General features: G+C 34.0%; 1 protein-coding gene across 1 annotated transcript in view; it reads right to left on the bottom strand.

The window, feature by feature from the left end:
• Positions 1 to 22,640, bottom strand: part of LOC143266122 (uncharacterized) — a 199,317-nt gene that overhangs the window by 175,150 nt on the left and 1,527 nt on the right. Inside the window, exon 2 of the mRNA XM_076541758.1 lies at positions 18,770 to 22,579. Coding sequence (XP_076397873.1) covers positions 18,770 to 22,579 — 3,810 coding nt within the window. The remainder of the gene's footprint in view (positions 1 to 18,769; positions 22,580 to 22,640) is intronic.

The raw sequence follows: 22,640 nt of genomic DNA on the forward strand, positions 1-22,640 counted from the left end.
CACAATAATACAATCACAATCATACATTCACAATCATACAATCACAATCATACAATCACAATAACACAATCGCAATCATACAATCACAATCATACAAAAACAATGATACAATCACAATCATACAATCACAATCATACAATCACAATCATACAATCACAATCATACAATCACAATCATACAATCACAATCATACAATCACTCTCATACGATCACAATCATACGAAGACAATCATACAATTACTACTATACAATCACAATCATACAAAAGCAATCATAGAATCACAATCATACGATGACAGTCATACAATTACTACTATACAATCACAATCATACAAAAGCAATCATACAATCACAATCATACGATGACAATCATACAATTACTACTATACAATCACAATCATACAAAATCAATCATACAATCACAATAATACAATCACAATCATACATTCACAATCATACAATCACAATCATACAATCACAATCATACATTCACAATCATACAATCACAATCATACAATCACAATCATACAATCACAATAATACAATCACAATCATACAATCTCAATCATACAATCACAATCATACAATCACAATCCTACAATCACAATCATACAATCACAGTCATACAATCACAATCATACAATCACAATCATACAATCACAATCATACAATCACAATCATACAATCACAATCATACTATCGCAATCATACAATCACAATCGTACAATCACAATCATACAATCACAATCATACAATCACAATCATACAATCACAATCATACAATCACAATCATACAATCACAATCATACGATCACAATCATACAATCACAATCATACTATCGCAATCATACAATCACAATCGTACAATCACAATCATACAATCACAATCATTCAATCACAATCATGCAATCACAATCATACAATCACAATCATACAAAAACAATGATACAATCGCAATCATACAATTCAAATCATACAATCGCAATCATACAATCACAATCATACGGTCACAATCATACGAAGACAATCATACAATTACTACTATACAATCACAATCATACAAAAACAATCATACAATCACAATCATACGATGACAATCATACAATTACTACTATACAATCACAATCATACAATCACAATCATACGATCACAATCATACGAAGACAATCATACAATTACTACTATACAATCACAATCATACAAAAGCAATCATACAATCACATTCATACGATGACAATCATACAATTACTACTATACAATCACAATCATACAAAAACAATCATACAATCACAATCATTCAATCACAATCATGCAATCACAATCATACATTCACAATCATACAATCACAATCATACAATCACAATCATACAATCACAATCATACAATCACAATCATACAATCACAATAATACAATCACAATCATACAATCTCAATCATACAATCAAAATCATACAATCGCAATCATACAAACACAATCATACAATCACAATCATACAATCACAATCATACAATCACAATCATACAATCACAATCATACTATTGCAATCATACAATCACAATCATATAATCACAAGCATACGATCACAATCATACAATCACAATCATGCAATTTCGATCATACAATCACAATCATACCATCCCAATCATACAATCACAATCATACAATCACAATCATACAATCACAATCATACCATCCCAATCATACAATCACAATCATACAATCACAATCATACAATCACAATTACACAATCGCAATCATACAATCACAATCATACAAAAACAATGATACAATCACAATCATACAATCACAATCATACAATCACAATCATACAATCACAATCATACAATCACAATCATACAATCACTATCATACGATCACAATCATACGAAGACAATCATACAATTACTACTATACAATCACAATCATACAAAAGCAATCATACAATCACATTCATACGATGACAATCATACAATTACTACTATACAATCACAATCATACAAAAACAATCATACAATCACAATCATACAATCACAATCATACATTCACAATCATACAATCACAATCATACAATCACAATCATACAATCACAATAATACAATCACAATCATACAATCTCAATCATACAATCGCAATCATACAAATCACAATCATACAATCAAAATCATACAATCACAATCATACAATCACAATCATGCAATCACAATCATACAATCACAATCATACAATAGCAATCATACAAACACAATCATACAATCACAATCATACAATCACAATCATACAATCACAGTCATACAATCACAATCATACAATCACAATCATACATTCACAATCATACAATCACAATCATACAATCACAATCATACAATCACAATAATACAATCACAATCATACAATCTCAATCATACAATCACAATCATACAATCACAATCATACTATCGCAATCATACAATCACAATCGTACAATCACAATCATACAATCACAATCATTGAATCACAATCATGCAATCACAATCATACAATCACAATCATACAATCACAATCATACAGTCACAATCATACAATCACAATCATACAATCACAATCATACACAAACAATGATACAATCGCAATCATACAATTCAAATCATACAATCACAATCATACAATCACAATCATACAATCACAATCATACGATCACAATCATGCGAAGACAATCATACAATTACTACTATACAATCACAATCATACGAAAACAATCATACAATCACAATCATACGATGACAATCATACAATTACTACTATACAATCACAATCATACAAAAACAATCATACAATCACAATCATACAATCACAATCATACAATCACAATCATACATTCACAATCATACAATCACAATCATACAATCACAATAATACAATCACAATCATACAATCTCAATTATACAATCACAATCATACAATCACAATCATACAATCACAATCATACAATCACAGTCATACAATCACAATCATACAATCACAATCATACAATCACAATCATACAATCACAATCATACAATCACAATCATACTATCGCAATCATACCATCACAATCGTACAATCACAATCATACAATCACAATCATACGATCACAATCATACAATCACAATCATACTATCGCAATCATACAATCACAATCGTACAATCACAATCATACAATCACAATCATTCAATCACAATCATGCAATCACAATCATACAATCACAATCATACAAAAACAATGATACAATCGCAATCATACAATTCAAATCATACAATCACAATGATACAATCACAATCATACAATCACAATCGTACAATCACAATCATACAATTACTACTATACAATCACAATCATACAAAAACAATCATACAATCACAATCATACGATAACAATCCTACAATTACTACTATACAATCACAATCACACAAAAACAATCATACAATCACAATCATACAATCACAATCATACAATCACAATAATACAATCACAGTCATGCAATCTCAATCATACAATCACAATCATACAATCACAATCACACACTCCCAATCATACTATCGCAATCATACAATCACAATCATACAATCACAATCATACAATCACAACCATACAATCACAATCATACTATCGCAATGATACAATCACAATCATACAACCACAATCATACGAAGACAATCATACAATTACTACTATACAATCACAATCATACAAAAACAATCATACAATCACAATCATACGATGACAATCCTACAATTACTACTATACAATCACAATCATACAATCACAATCATACAATCACAATCATACAATCACAATCATACAATCACAATCATACAATCACAATAATACAATCACAATCATTGAATCACAATCATGCAATCACATTCATACAATCACAATCATACAATCACAATCATACAATCACAATCATACAATCACAATCATACACAAACAATGATACAATCGCAATCATACAATTCAAATCATACAATCACAATCATTGAATCACAATCATGCAATCACAATCATACAATCACAATAATACAATCACAATCATACAATCACAATCATACAATCACAATCATACACAAACAACGATACAATCGCAATCATACAATTCAAACCATACAATCACAATCATACAATCACAATCATACAATCACAATCATACGATCACAATCATACGAAGACAATCATACAATTACTACTATACAATCACAATCATACGATGACAATCATACAATTACTACTATACAATCACAATCATACAAAAACAATCATACAATCACAATCATACGATGACAATCCTACAATTACTACTATACAATCACAATCATACAATCACAATCATACAATCACAATCATACAATCACAATCATACAATCACAATCATACAATCACAATAATACAATCACAATAATACAATCACAATCATTGAATCACAATCATGCAATCACATTCATACAATCACAATCATACAATCACAATCATACAATCACAATCATACAATCACAATCATACAATCACAATCATACACAAACAATGATACAATCGCAATCATACAATTCAAATCATACAATCACAATCATTGAATCACAATCATGCAATCACAATCATACAATCACAATAATACAATCACAATCATACAATCACAATCATACAATCACAATCATACGATGACAATCATACAATTACTACTATACAATCACAATCATACAAAAACAATCATACAATCACAATCATACAATCACAATCATACAATCACAATCATATTATCGCAATCATACAATCACAATCGTACAATCACAATCACACAACCACAATAATATAATCACAATCATTGAATCACAATCATGCAATCACAATCATACAATCACAATCATACAATCACAATCATACAATCACAATCATACAATCACAATCATACGATCACAATCATACGAAGACAATCATACAATTACTACTATACAATCACAATCATACAATCACAATCATACGATCACAATCATACGAAGACAATCATACAATTACTACTATACAATCACAATCATACAAAAGCAATCATACAATCACAATCATACGATGACAATCATACAATTACTACTATACAATCACAATCATACAAAAACAATCATACAATCACAATCATTCAATCACAATCATGCAATCGCAATCATACAATCACAATCATACAATCACAATCATACAATCACAATCATACAATCACAATCATACAATCACAATCATACAATCACAATAATACAATCACAATCATACAATCTCAATCATACAATCAAAATCATACAATCGCAATCATACAAACACAATCATACAATCACAATCATACAATCACAATCATACAATCGCAATCATACTATTGCAATCATACAATCACAATCATATAATCACAAGCATACGATCACAATCATACAATCACAATCATGCAATTTCGATCATACAATCACAATCATACCATCCCAATCATACAATCACAATCATACAATCACAATCATACAATCACAATCATACCATCCCAATCATACAATCACAATCATACAATCACAATCATACAATCACAATTACACAATCGCAATCATACAATCACAATCATACAAAAACAATGATACAATCACAATCATACAATCACAATCATACAATCACAATCATACAATCACAATCATACAATCACAATCATACAATCACTATCATACGATCACAATCATACGAAGACAATCATACAATTACTACTATACAATCACAATCATACAAAAGCAATCATACAATCACAATCATACGATGACAATCATACAATTACTACTATACAATCACAATCATACAAAAACAATCATACAATCACAATCATACAATCACAATCATACATTCACAATCATACAATCACAATCATACAATCACAATCATACATTCACAATCATACAATCACAATCATACAATCACAATCATACAATCACAATAATACAATCACAATCATACAATCTCAATCATACAATCACAATCATACAATCACAATCATACAATCACAATCATACAATCACAGTCATACAATCACAATCATACAATCACAATCATACAATCACAATCATACAATCACAATCATACAATCACAATCATACTATCGCAATCATACAATCACAATCGTACAATCACAATCATACAATCACAATCATACAATCACAATCATACAATCACAATCATACAATCACAATCATACAATCACAATCATACAATCACAATCATACAATCACAATAATACAATCACAATCATTGAATCACAATCATGCAATCACATTCATACAATCACAATCATACAATCACAATCATACAATCACAATCATACAATCACAATCATACAATCACAATCATACACAAACAATGATACAATCGCAATCATACAATTCAAATCATACAATCACAATCATTGAATCACAATCATGCAATCACAATCATACAATCACAATAATACAATCACAATCATACAATCACAATCATACAATCACAATCATACGATGACAATCATACAATTACTACTATACAATCACAATCATACAAAAACAATCATACAATCACAATCATACAATCACAATCATACAATCACAATCATACATTCACAATCATACAATCACAATCATACAATCACAATCATACAATCACAATACTACAATCACAATCATACAATCTCAATCATACAATCACAATCATACAATCACAATCATACAATCACAATCATACAATCACAATCATACAATCACAATCATACAATCACAATCATATTATCGCAATCATACAATCACAATCGTACAATCACAATCACACAATCACAATAATATAATCACAATCATTGAATCACAATCATGCAATCACAATCATACAATCACAATCATACAATCACAATCATACAAAAACAATCATGCAATCACAATCATACAATCACAATCATACTATCGCAATCATACAATCACAATCGTACAATCACAATCATACAATCACAATCATTCAATCACAATCATGCAATCACAATCATACAATCACAATCATACAAAAACAATGATACAATCGCAATCATACAATTCAAATCATACAATCGCAATCATACAATCACAATCATACAATCACAATCATACAATCACAATCATACAATCACAATCATACGATCACAATCATACAATCACAATCATACTATCGCAATCATACAATCACAATCGTACAATCACAATCATACAATCACAATCATTCAATCACAATCATGCAATCACAATCATACAATCACAATCATACAAAAACAATGATACAATCGCAATCATACAATTCAAATCATACAATCACAATCATACAATCACAATCATACTATCGCAATCATACAATCACAATCGTACAATCACAATCATACAATCACAATCATACAATCACAATCATACAATCACAATCATACAATCACAATCATACAATCACAATCATACAATCACAATCATACAATCACAATCATACAATCACAATCATACAATCACAATCATACAATCACAATCATACAATCACAATCATACAATCACAATCATACAATCACAATCATACAATCACAATCATATTATCGCAATCATACAATCACAATCGTACAATCACAATCACACAATCACAATAATATAATCACAATCATTGAATCACAATCATGCAATCACAATCATACAATCACAATCATACGATCACAATCATACGAAGACAATCATACAATTACTACTATACAATCACAATCATACAAAAGCAATCATACAATCACAATCATACGATGACAATCATACAATTACTACTATACAATCACAATCATACAAAAACAATCATACAATCACAATCATTCAATCACAATCATGCAATCGCAATCATACAATCACAATCATACAATCACAATCATACAATCACAATCATACAATCACAATCATACAATCACAATCATACAATCACAATAATACAATCACAATCATACAATCTCAATCATACAATCAAAATCATACAATCGCAATCATACAAACACAATCATACAATCACAATCATACAATCACAATCATACAATCGCAATCATACTATTGCAATCATACAATCACAATCATATAATCACAAGCATACGATCACAATCATACAATCACAATCATGCAATTTCGATCATACAATCACAATCATACCATCCCAATCATACAATCACAATCATACAATCACAATCATACAATCACAATCATACCATCCCAATCATACAATCACAATCATACAATCACAATCATACAATCACAATTACACAATCGCAATCATACAATCACAATCATACAAAAACAATGATACAATCACAATCATACAATCACAATCATACAATCACAATCATACAATCACAATCATACAATCACAATCATACAATCACTATCATACGATCACAATCATACGAAGACAATCATACAATTACTACTATACAATCACAATCATACAAAAGCAATCATACAATCACAATCATACGATGACAATCATACAATTACTACTATACAATCACAATCATACAAAAACAATCATACAATCACAATCATACAATCACAATCATACATTCACAATCATACAATCACAATCATACAATCACAATCATACATTCACAATCATACAATCACAATCATACAATCACAATCATACAATCACAATAATACAATCACAATCATACAATCTCAATCATACAATCACAATCATACAATCACAATCATACAATTACAATCATACAATCACAGTCATACAATCACAATCATACAATCACAATCATACAATCACAATCATACAATCACAATCATACAATCACAATCATACTATCGCAATCATACAATCACAATCGTACAATCACAATCATACAATCACAATCATACAATCACAATCATACAATCACAATCATACAATCACAATCATACAATCACAATCATACGATCACAATCATACAATCACAATCATACTATCGCAATCATACAATCACAATCGTACAATCACAATCATACATTCACAATCATTCAATCACAATCATGCAATCACAATCATACAATCACAATCATACAAAAACAATGATACAATCGCAATCATACAATTCAAATCATACAATCGCAATCATACAATCACAATCATACGATCACAATCATACGAAGACAATCATACAATTACTACTATACAATCACAATCATACAAAAACAATCATACAATCACAATCATACGATGACAATCATACAATTACTACTATACAATCACAATCATACAAAAACAATCATACAAGCACAATCATACAATCACAATCATACAATCACAATCATACATTCACAATCATACAATCACAATCATACAATCACAATCATACAATCACAATAATACAATCACAATCATACAATCTCAATCATACAATCACAATCATACAATCACAATCATACAATCACAATCATACAATCACAATCATACAATCACAATCATACAATCACAATAATACAATCACAATCATACATTCACAATCATACAATCACAATCATACAATCACAATAACACAATCGCAATCATACAATCACAATCATACAAAAACAATGATACAATCACAATCATACAATCACAATCATACAATCACAATCATACAATCACAATCATACAATCACAATCATACAATCACTCTCATACGATCACAATCATACGAAGACAATCATACAATTACTACTATACAATCACAATCATACAAAAGCAATCATAGAATCACAATCATACGATGACAATCATACAATTACTACTATACAATCACAATCATACAAAAGCAATCATACAATCACAATCATACGATGACAATCATACAATTACTACTATACAATCACAATCATACAAAAACAATCATACAATCACAATCATACAATCACAATCATACATTCACAATCATACAATCACAATCATACAATCACAATCATACATTCACAATCATACAATCACAATCATACAATCACAATCATACAATCACAATAATACAATCACAATCATACAATCTCAATCATACAATCACAATCATACAATCACAATCATACAATCACAATCATACAATCACAGTCATACAATCACAATCATACAATCACAATCATACAATCACAATCATACAAAAACAATGATACAATCGCAATCATACAATTCAAATCATACAATCGCAATCATACAATCACAATCATACGGTCACAATCATACGAAGACAATCATACAATTACTACTATACAATCACAATCATACAAAAACAATCATACAATCACAATCATACGATGACAATCATACAATTACTACTATACAATCACAATCATACAAAAACAATCATACAAGCACAATCATACAATCACAATCATACAATCACAATCATACATTCACAATCATACAATCACAATCATACAATCACAATCATACAATCACAATAATACAATCACAATCATACAATCTCAATCATACAATCACAATCATACAATCACAATCATACAATCACAATCATACAATCACAATCATACCATCACAATCATACAATCACAATAATACAATCACAATCATACATTCACAATCATACAATCACAATCATACAATCACAATAACACAATCGCAATCATACAATCACAATCATACAAAAACAATGATACAATCACAATCATACAATCACAATCATACAATCACAATCATGCAATCACGATCATACAATCACAATCATACAATCACTCTCATACGATCACAATCATACGAAGACAATCATACAATTACTACTATACAATCACAATCATACAAAAGCAATCATAGAATCACAATCATACGATGACAATCATACAATTACTACTATACAATCACAATCATACAAAAACAATCATACAATCACAATCATACAATCACAATCATACAATCACAATCATACAATCACAATCATACATTCACAATCATACAATCACAATCATACAATCACAATCATACACAAACAATGATACAATCGCAATCATACAATTCAAATCATACAATCACAATCATTGAATCACAATCATGCAATCACAATCATACAATCACAATAATACAATCACAATCATACAATCACAATCATACAATCACAATCATACAATCACAATCATACACAAACAACGATACAATCGCAATCATACAATTCAAACCATACAATCACAATCATACAATCACAATCATACAATCACAATCATACGATCACAATCATACGAAGACAATCATACAATTACTACTATACAATCACAATCATACGAAAACAATCATACAATCACAATCATACGATGACAATCATACAATTACTACTATACAATCACAATCATACAAAAACAATCATACAATCACAATCATACGATGACAATCCTACAATTACTACTATACAATCACAATCATACAATCACAATCATACAATCACAATCATACAATCACAATCATACAATCACAATCATACAATCACAATAATACAATCACAATCATTGAATCACAATCATGCAATCACATTCATACAATCACAATCATACAATCACAATCATACAATCACAATCATACAATCACAATCATACAATCACAATCATACACAAACAATGATACAATCGCAATCATACAATTCAAATCATACAATCACAATCATTGAATCACAATCATGCAATCACAACCATACAATCACAATAATACAATCACAATCATACAATCACAATCATACAATCACAATCATACACAAACAACGATACAATCGCAATCATACAATTCAAACCATACAATCACAATCATACAATCACAATCATACAATCACAATCATACGATCACAATCATACGAAGACAATCATACAATTACTACTATACAATCACAATCCTACGAAAACAATCATACAATCACAATCATACGATGACAATCATACAATTACTACTATACAATCACAATCATACAAAAACAATCATACAATCACAATCATACAATCACAATCATACAATCACAATCATACATTCACAATCATACAATCACAATCATACAATCACAATCATACAATCACAATACTACAATCACAATCATACAATCACAATAATACAATCACAATCATACAATCTCAATCATACAATCACAATCATACAATCACAATCATACAATCACAATCATACAATCACAATCATACAATCACAATCATACAATCACAATCATACAATCACAATCATACAATCACAATCATACAATCACAATCATACAATCACAATCATATTATCGCAATCATACAATCACAATCGTACAATCACAATCACACAATCACAATAATATAATCACAATCATTGAATCACAATCATGCAATCACAATCATACAATCACAATCATACAATCACAATCATACAATCACAATCATACAATCACAATCATACAATCACAATCATACGATCACAATCATACAAAGACAATCATACAATTACTACTATACAATCACAATCATACAATCACAATCATACGATCACAATCATACGAAGACAATCATACAATTACTACTATACAATCACAATCATACAAAAGCAATCATACAATCACAATCATACGATGACAATCATACAATTACTACTATACAATCACAATCATACAAAAACAATCATACAATCACAATCATTCAATCACAATCATGCAATCACAATCATACATTCACAATCATACAATCACAATCATACAATCACAATCATACAATCACAATCATACAATCACAATCATTCAATCACAATAATACAATCACAATCATACAATCTCAATCATACAATCAAAATCATACAATCGCAATCATACAAACACAATCATACAATCACAATCATACAATCACAATCATACAATCACAATCATACTATTGCAATCATACAATCACAATCATATAATCACAAGCATACGATCACAATCATACAATCACAATCATGCAATTTCGATCATACAATCACAATCATACCATCCCAATCATACAATCACAATCATACATTCACAATCATACAATCACAATCATACCATCCCAATCATACAATCACAATCATACAATCACAATCATACAATCACAATTACACAATCGCAATCATACAATCACAATCATACAAAAACAATGATACAATCACAATGATACAATCACAATCATACAATCACAATCATACAATCACAATCATACAATCACAATCATACAATCACAATCATACAATCACTATCATACGATCACAATCATACGAAGACAATCATACAATTACTACTATACAATCACAATCATACAAAAGCAATCATACAATCACATTCATACGATGACAATCATACAATTACTACTATACAATCACAATCATACAAAAACAATCATACAATCACAATCATACAATCACAATCATACATTCACAATCATACAATCACAATCATACAATCACAATCATACAATCACAATAATACAATCACAATCATACAATCTCAATCATACAATCGCAATCATACAAATCACAATCATACAATCAAAATCATACAATCACAATCATACAATCACAATCATGCAATCACAATCATACAATCACAATCATACAATAGCAATCATACAAACACAATCATACAATCACAATCATACAATCACAATCATACAATCACAGTCATACAATCACAATCATACAATCACAATCATACATTCACAATCATACAATCACAATCATACAATCACAATCATACAATCACAATAATACAATCACAATCATACAATCTCAATCATACAATCACAATCATACAATCACAATCATACTATCGCAATCATACAATCACAATCGTACAATCACAATCATACAATCACAATCATTGAATCACAATCATGCAATCACAATCATACAATCACAATCATACAATCACAATCATACAATCACAATCATACAATCACAATCATACAATCACAATCATACACAAACAATGATACAATCGCAATCATACAATTCAAATCATACAATCACAATCATACAATCACAATCATACAATCACAATCATACGATCACAATCATGCGAAGACAATCATACAATTACTACTATACAATCACAATCATACGAAAACAATCATACAATCACAATCATACGATGACAATCATACAATTACTACTATACAATCACAATCATACAAAAACAATCATACAATCACAATCATACAATCACAATCATACAATCACAATCATACATTCACAATCATACAATCACAATCATACAATCACAATAATACAATCACAATCATACAATCTCAATTATACAATCACAATCATACAATCACAATCATACAATCACAATCATACAATCACAGTCATACAATCACAATCATACAATCACAATCATACAATCACAATCATACAATCACAATCATACAATCACAATCATACAATCACAATCATACAATCACAATAATACAATCACAATCATACAATCTCAATCATACAATCACAATCATACAATCACAATCATACAATCACAATCATACAATCACAATCATACAATCACAATAATACAATCACAATCATACATTCACAATCATACAACCACAATCATACAATCACAATCATACAATCACAATAATACAATCACAATCATACAATCTCAATCATACAATCTCAATCATACAATCGCAATAATACAATCACAATCATACAATCACAATCATACAATCACAATCATACAAACACAATCATACAATCACAATCATACTATCGCAATCGTACAATCACAATCGTACAATCACAATCATACAATCACAATCATTCAATCACAATCATGCAATCACAATCATACAATCACAATCATACAATCACAATCATACAATCACAATCATACAATCACAATACTACAATCACAATCATACAATCTCAATCATACAATCACAATCATACAATCACAATCATACAATCACAATCATACAATCACAATCATACAATCACAATCATACAATCACAATCATACAATCACAATCATACAATCACAATCATACAATCACAATCATACAATCACAATCATACAATCACAATCATATTATCGCAATCATACAATCACAATCATACAATCACAATCGTACAATCACAATCACACAATCACAATAATATAATCACAATCATTGAATCACAATCATGCAATCACAATCATACAATCACAATCATACAATCACAATCATACAATCACAATCATACAATCACAATCATACGATCACAATCATACGAAGACAATCATACAATTACTACTATACAATCACAATCATACAATCACAATCATACGATCACAATCATACGAAGACAATCATACAATTACTACTATACAATCACAATCATACAAAAGCAATCATACAATCACAATCATACGATGACAATCATACAATTACTACTATACAATCACAATCATACAAAAACAATCATACAATCACAATCATTCAATCACAATCATGCAATCACAATCATACAATCACAATCATACAATCACAATCATACAATCACAATCATACAATCACAATCATACAATCACAATCATACAATCACAATAATACAATCACAATCATACAATCTCAATCATACAATCAAAATCATACAATCGCAATCATACAAACACAATCATACAATCACAATCATACAATCACAATCATACAATCGCAATCATACTATTGCAATCATACAATCACAATCATATAATCACAAGCATACGATCACAATCATACAATCACAATCATGCAATTTCGATCATACAATCACAATCATACCATCCCAATCATACAATCACAATCATACAATCACAATCATACAATCACAATCATACCATCCCAATCATACAATCACAATCATACAATCACAATCATACAATCACAATTACACAATCGCAATCATACAATCACAATCATACAAAAACAATGATACAATCACAATCATACAATCACAATCATACAATCACAATCATACAATCACAATCATACAATCACAATCATACAATCACAATCATACAATCACTATCATACGATCACAATCATACGAAGACAATCATACAATTACTACTATACAATCACAATCATACAAAAGCAATCATACAATCACAATCATACGATGACAATCATACAATTACTACTATACAATCACAATCATACAAAACCAATCATACAATCACAATCATACAATCACAATCATACAATCACAATCATACAATCACAATCATACAATCACAATCATACAATCACAATCATACAATCACAATCATACAATCACAATCATACAATCACAATCATATTATCGCAATCATACAATCACAATCGTACAATCACAATCACACAATCACAATAATATAATCACAATCATTGAATCACAATCATGCAATCACAATCATACAATCACAATCATACAATCACAATCATACAATCACAATCATACGATCACAATCATACGAAGACAATCATACAATTACTACTATACAATCACAATCATACAATCACAATCATACGATCACAATCATACGAAGACAATCATACAATTACTACTATACAATCACAATCATACAAAAGCAATCATACAATCACAATCATACGATGACAATCATACAATTACTACTATACAATCACAATCATACAAAAACAATCATACAATCACAATCATTCAATCACAATCATGCAATCACAATCATACAATCACAATCATACAATCACAATCATACAATCACAATCATACAATCACAATCATACAATCACAATCATACAATCACAATAATACAATCACAATCATACAATCTCAATCATACAATCAAAATCATACAATCGCAATCATACAAACACAATCATACAATCACAATCATACAATCACAATCATACAATCGCAATCATACTATTGCAATCATACAATCACAATCATATAATCACAAGCATACGATCACAATCATACAATCACAATCATGCAATTTCGATCATACAATCACAATCATACCATCCCAATCATACAATCACAATCATACAATCACAATCATACCATCCCAATCATACAATCACAATCATACAATCACAATCATACAATCACAATTACACAATCGCAATCATACAATCACAATCATACAAAAACAATGATACAATCACAATCATACAATCACAATCATACAATCACAATCATACAATCACAATCATACAATCACAATCATACAATCACTATCATACGATCACAATCATACGAAGACAATCATACAATTACTACTATACAATCACAATCATACAAAAGCAATCATACAATCACAATCATACGATGACAATCATACAATTACTACTATACAATCACAATCATACAAAACCAATCATACAATCACAATCATACAATCACAATCATACATTCACAATCATACAATCACAATCATACAATCACAATCATACATTCACAATCATACAATCACAATCATACAATCACAATCATACAATCACAATAATACAATCACAATCATACAATCTCAATCATACAATCACAATCATACAATCACAATCATACAATCACAATCATACAATCACAGTCATACAATCACAATTGTATCAGAACAACTCAATTTTTCGACGGTGAATACGCACAGTTTATTTCAATTATTATCTAACACACGTATTATAATTTAGTCTGCGAGTGACATCAATATTACAATCAAAGCCGAAATACTTGATCCCGCAACGAAAGTCTTTGCAAAATACAAGTAAAGTCCGTAATGACAAGTATGTCCCGTAGTGACAAGTTATAAGTGAAGCCTCGTAACAACAAATAGAAAGAAAGAAGCGCGTAGCAACAAATATAAGAGAATGAATCGAAGTGAAGGGCGGGCCCGGTGCCCTCGCCTATTTTATACGTTTCACTCCCCTACGACGTCTCCTAGCAACCACCCGATTTCTTCGAAATCTGCCACGTGCCCTCCGTCGACCTTGGCTTCGCGGTCATCCCTCTACGACCGATCCTTGCGATGCCGCCCGCCCTTTGCGGCCGAGCCGCCGCGCCGCCACGCCGCGCGCCGATACCGATGTCGCGCCGGCACTTGCCGGTACCCGCCGTCAAACGGAGCGGTCCGCGCCTTTGTACTCGTTTCTCGAAAATTACGCATCAGGAGACGTCGCCGAGGAGTGCCTTTCTTTTCTGCCGAAGTGCGCACCTGGGTTCGCCGGCATTTCGCGGTGGATCAAATACTTTTAATTGGCATTTTTCTCGGAATTTCAGAGCATGTGCCACGTGCCACTTTTGCCACGTGCCATTGCCACGTGCACCACGCACGTGTACATTTCTTAGAAAAATTAATTATCTATCGTCTTCGAGTGCGACCGATCCCGCAGACAGCTAGCCGGAGCGCAGGGCAAGCAAGCTCGCCCCCGCCCGGGTTCTCACCTCTCCCGAGCGGAGTGGCCCTCGGTGTTTTGGTGAGCACCACCACTCCCGGGCGGATTGGTTACCCCCGGTGCTACGATGGTGTTTTTCATGCCGAGACACTCATGGTGTTCGACGAATACGGCCACAGGTTTCCCCGTGCACGTAGGGCTTCGAGGCATGGAAACTCGCCATGCCTGCTGCTTTTGACCAGTCGTCCCCGAAAACCCCGCTAAATTCATTAAATCTTATGTTTATTCTTTAAATTCTCATCCCATGCTCTGAAATGCCTCAATTGGCCAGTTCTATCCGTAACAATCCTCCCCCTCGTACAAAATTCATTTAATTTTGTACCTCATTTATTCCTAGTAGTTTTATTAGTTTTCGTGTCGGACGTATAAAATCACCCGTTCGTGTGCGCACCTCGGCCACTCTGACTTCTTTATCTACACCGGGAAATACTCGTGTAACGGTCCCTTTTCGCCAACTATTTCGCGGTGCTTGTAAATCTACGATCAACACTATATCGCCTACTTCTAAGGGATTTTCCTTTTCGGTCCATTTCTTTCGCGGTACGAGCGTAGGTAAATATTCGCGCAACCATCGTTTCCAAAACGCCTCCGCGAAACTCTGCGCCGTTCGCCACTGTCTTCGCAAACATACATTTTGGAGGTCATATCTACCTAGCTGAATCTCACCCGAGGACGATCCTATCAGGAAATGATTTGGCGTCAGTGCCTCTTTATCGCGAGGGTCTAACGACACGTGCGTGAGCGGCCGCGAGTTTACCGAATGTTCGGCTTCGGCGAAGAGCGTAGAAAGAACTTCTTCGGAGGGTGCTTGTTCCCTTAAAATCACGTTTAACGCGGTTTTTACCGACCTAATCAATCGTTCCCACGCCCCACCCATATGCGGTGCGTCAGGGGGGTTGAAAACCCATTTCACGCGTTTCGACAATGCGCATTCCTCGATCTTAGCTCGGTCCATACTCGCGGTCGCGTCTTTCAGCTCCTTATCCGCGCCCCGAAAGTTCGTCCCATTGTCGCTGTAGACCACCTGCGGTGTGCCTCTTCGCGCCGCGAGTCTTTGTAATGCCATTATGGCCGAACTAGCACTTAGCGAATGCGCGATCTCTAAGTGGATGGCCCTTGTCGTGAGACACGTAAACAACACTCCCCAACGTTTCTCTCTTCGCCGCCCGATCTTTACCATCAATGGTCCGAAATAGTCGACCCCACAGTGTGTAAAGGGTCTTTGCCGAAAAGCTACACGCCCGACCGGTAGCGCGGACATCAGCGGGTTCTGTGGCCTGCCTCGCCGTATACGACATACAATACACCTACTTATGAGCGAACGTAAAACGCGTCGAAGACCGATTATATGGTATTTTTGCCTTAATTCGTTGACTACCGCGTCGCTACTCGCGTGATAGAACTTCCGATGGTATTCTGCCATTAGTAATTTGGTCGCAGGGTGTCGACCCTCGAGTATGATTGGTCGGTTGTCAAACCCCTCAAGTCCCGTTGCCGTTACGCGCCCGTTGGCCCTTAAAATTCCCTGTTCGTCTACGTATGGATTTAAACCGGCGATTTTACTTCCTTTGTTGATATTACGGCCGTTTCTCAACGCAACTATCTCAGCTCCGAAATATTCTTCCTGGATAACGCGGTACCAATACTGTTCCCCTATCTGAACTATTTCCAACGGTTCTTTCACGGTGTTCTTCCCCTTCCAACGACCGACGATCGCGTGTACTCGTCGCGCGATGACGAGAAGACCGCGCCAACCCATCAATCTTATCGGTAGCGAAAATTCTGCTTTTACCGTCGCCGCCACGTAGACGCACGCTTTCCGCTGCTCCAATCCGTCGATTGTCGCCTTCTCTTTCGCGGTCAACGTTTTTTCTATCGGCCATTCGGATTCCGGACGTCGCAAAAATTCCGGGCCTTCAAACCATCGCGGGCTTATAAATTCGAAGCTATTTTCGAAGCGCGTCGCGTCGTCCGCGGGATTCTGACCGGTCGGAACCCATCGCCACTCCGTCGTCCGCGTGTTTTCCCCGATCTCTCCTAAACGGTTCGCTACGAATACTTGACGCGTCCGCGGCTCCGATCTGATCCACGAAATCACGGTAGTCGAATCTGACCAAAAAACTCGTCTACTAATTTTAATGTCTAGCTCCTTTTCTACGAACGTCGCGAGTCTTGTCCCCATCAGGGCCGCCTGTAACTCTAATCGCGGTATCGTCAACGGTTTTAACGGCGCGACTCTACTTTTGGCCATGATCAAGGAAACGTGCGCGGATTCAGACTCATTTTCGTTTTCGAACCGTAGATAGGCTACCGCCGCGTAAGCCGTTAAGCTCGCGTCGCAAAACACGTGGAGTTGCGCTTCGGACTCCCGCGATTCCGTTACCCCGTAACATCTCGGCATCCGGCATTCTTTTACCCTGTCTATCATGGACACCCACTTGCGCCAACGGATAAAATCTTCCTCCCGTAGTTGGTCGTCCCAATTTATACCGCTTCGCCATATTTCCTGCATGATGATTTTTGACTTTAACGTGAACGGCGCGAGGATACCGAGCGGATCGAAAACCGACATGATAACGCGTAAGAACTCTCGTTTGGTGGGCTTCTTTTCGCCTAGCAGGATTTCTTTTGGTATGTTCTTTAACTCAACATTGAATTTGAGTTCATCATTCTGTGTGTCCCAAAAAAGACCGAGGACCCTCTCTCCCCCTCGGTCGCCTAACCGCGTGTCGCCCTGCTCTAACCGTTGCCCGTGATCGACGGAATTTCGCAAGGCCTCCGCCTTGTTGCTCGCCCAACCATGCATGGCGAAATTCGCTCGCGCGTTTATCGCGATTACATCCCGAACGAGCTCTGCCGCTTCGCGCACGGTTCTTCGACTCGATAAGAAATCGTCCATATAGCTATCATTAATAATACTTCTAACTGCCTCCGGGTGAGCTTCATTACAGTCTTTCGCATTCTTATCTTTGACGTAGATCGCGCTACACGGGGATGATTTGGCGCCGAAGATTAACGTCGACATCTCGTAAATGTCCGGTTCTCTATTCCTGTCTTTTCCTCGCCATAGGAATCTCTGCGCACCACGATCGCTTTCCCGAATTTGCACGCGTAGGAACATATCTGAAATGTCCGCCTTCACCGCGACCGCGTATTGTCTAAACCGAATTAATATTCCCGGCAATGATTTTAATAGGTCCGGACCTGACATCAGTTGGTCGTTTAAACTTATTCCTCCGGTCTTTGCCGCGGCATCGAAAACTAATCGAACTTTATTTGGCTTGTTCACGTTTCGCACTCCGAAGTGCGGTAGATACCACGTCCTAGCTCTCTCTAACGTGTTCTCAACCCTTTGAGCGTAACCCTGGTCTAGAAAGCGCTGCATTTCCTGGTAATATAAACGTGCATATTCGGGATCGCGATCTAACCTTCGTTCTAATAATTCTAACCTTTTCCGCGCAGTAGACAAACCGTTCGTGCTCGGCGCGTGATCGTCCTTCCATAAGAGGCCCGTTTCCCAGATTTTTCCCTTACGCGAACTAGTTTCCTCTAGTATCCGCAACGCGCGATCCTGCTCGCCTTTACACGCGACGCTATCCTTTATTCCGGTATATTCTAGCGCGAAATAACCCTTTACTAAGTCGTCTAAAGAAGTCAGAGCCTCCCCTGTACATTGGTATTCGCTTACATCTATTTTGTATACCGCGCGTGAGGAGCATTTTGCGGACCCATGCACGGTCCATCCAAGACGGGAGCGCGAAACCGCCAAATCTGTACCTATTATCTCGCGCAGTTCCCGTGTTACGATTAGGTCCCAATTGTCTTGACCGATTAATAATTCTACGCGTGCTCCGTGATACGGTCGGATCTCCACGTCTTTGGCGGCATCGTGTACCCGCGCAATAATGTCCCGGCTGATCGACTGTGTGGGAAACTTCAGATTTTTGACGGTTATCGCTCCGCGGATCTGGTGCGTGCCGAAGATCCCTTCCACGTCAAAATCTACTTTTTTGCTATTCTCTAATCGAATTTCTCCTTCGCCTATTCCTTTTATAGACACGTCTATTCGCGAACCCTTTACCCCTAGGTCTCGCGCCAGTCTATCGTCTATCAGGGTGACCGTGGAACCCTCGTCTAGTAACGCGAATGTATCTATTGTTCGCTTCGGCCCACCCGCGCGTACCGCTATAATTTTCAGCAATACGCTTTGCCCGTCTAGTCAACTATCTATGGAACCGCGATTTTC

This window comes from Megachile rotundata, unplaced genomic scaffold, assembly GCF_050947335.1.
Source record: "Megachile rotundata isolate GNS110a unplaced genomic scaffold, iyMegRotu1 scaffold0031, whole genome shotgun sequence".
Taxonomy (NCBI): Eukaryota; Metazoa; Arthropoda; class Insecta; order Hymenoptera; family Megachilidae; genus Megachile; species Megachile rotundata.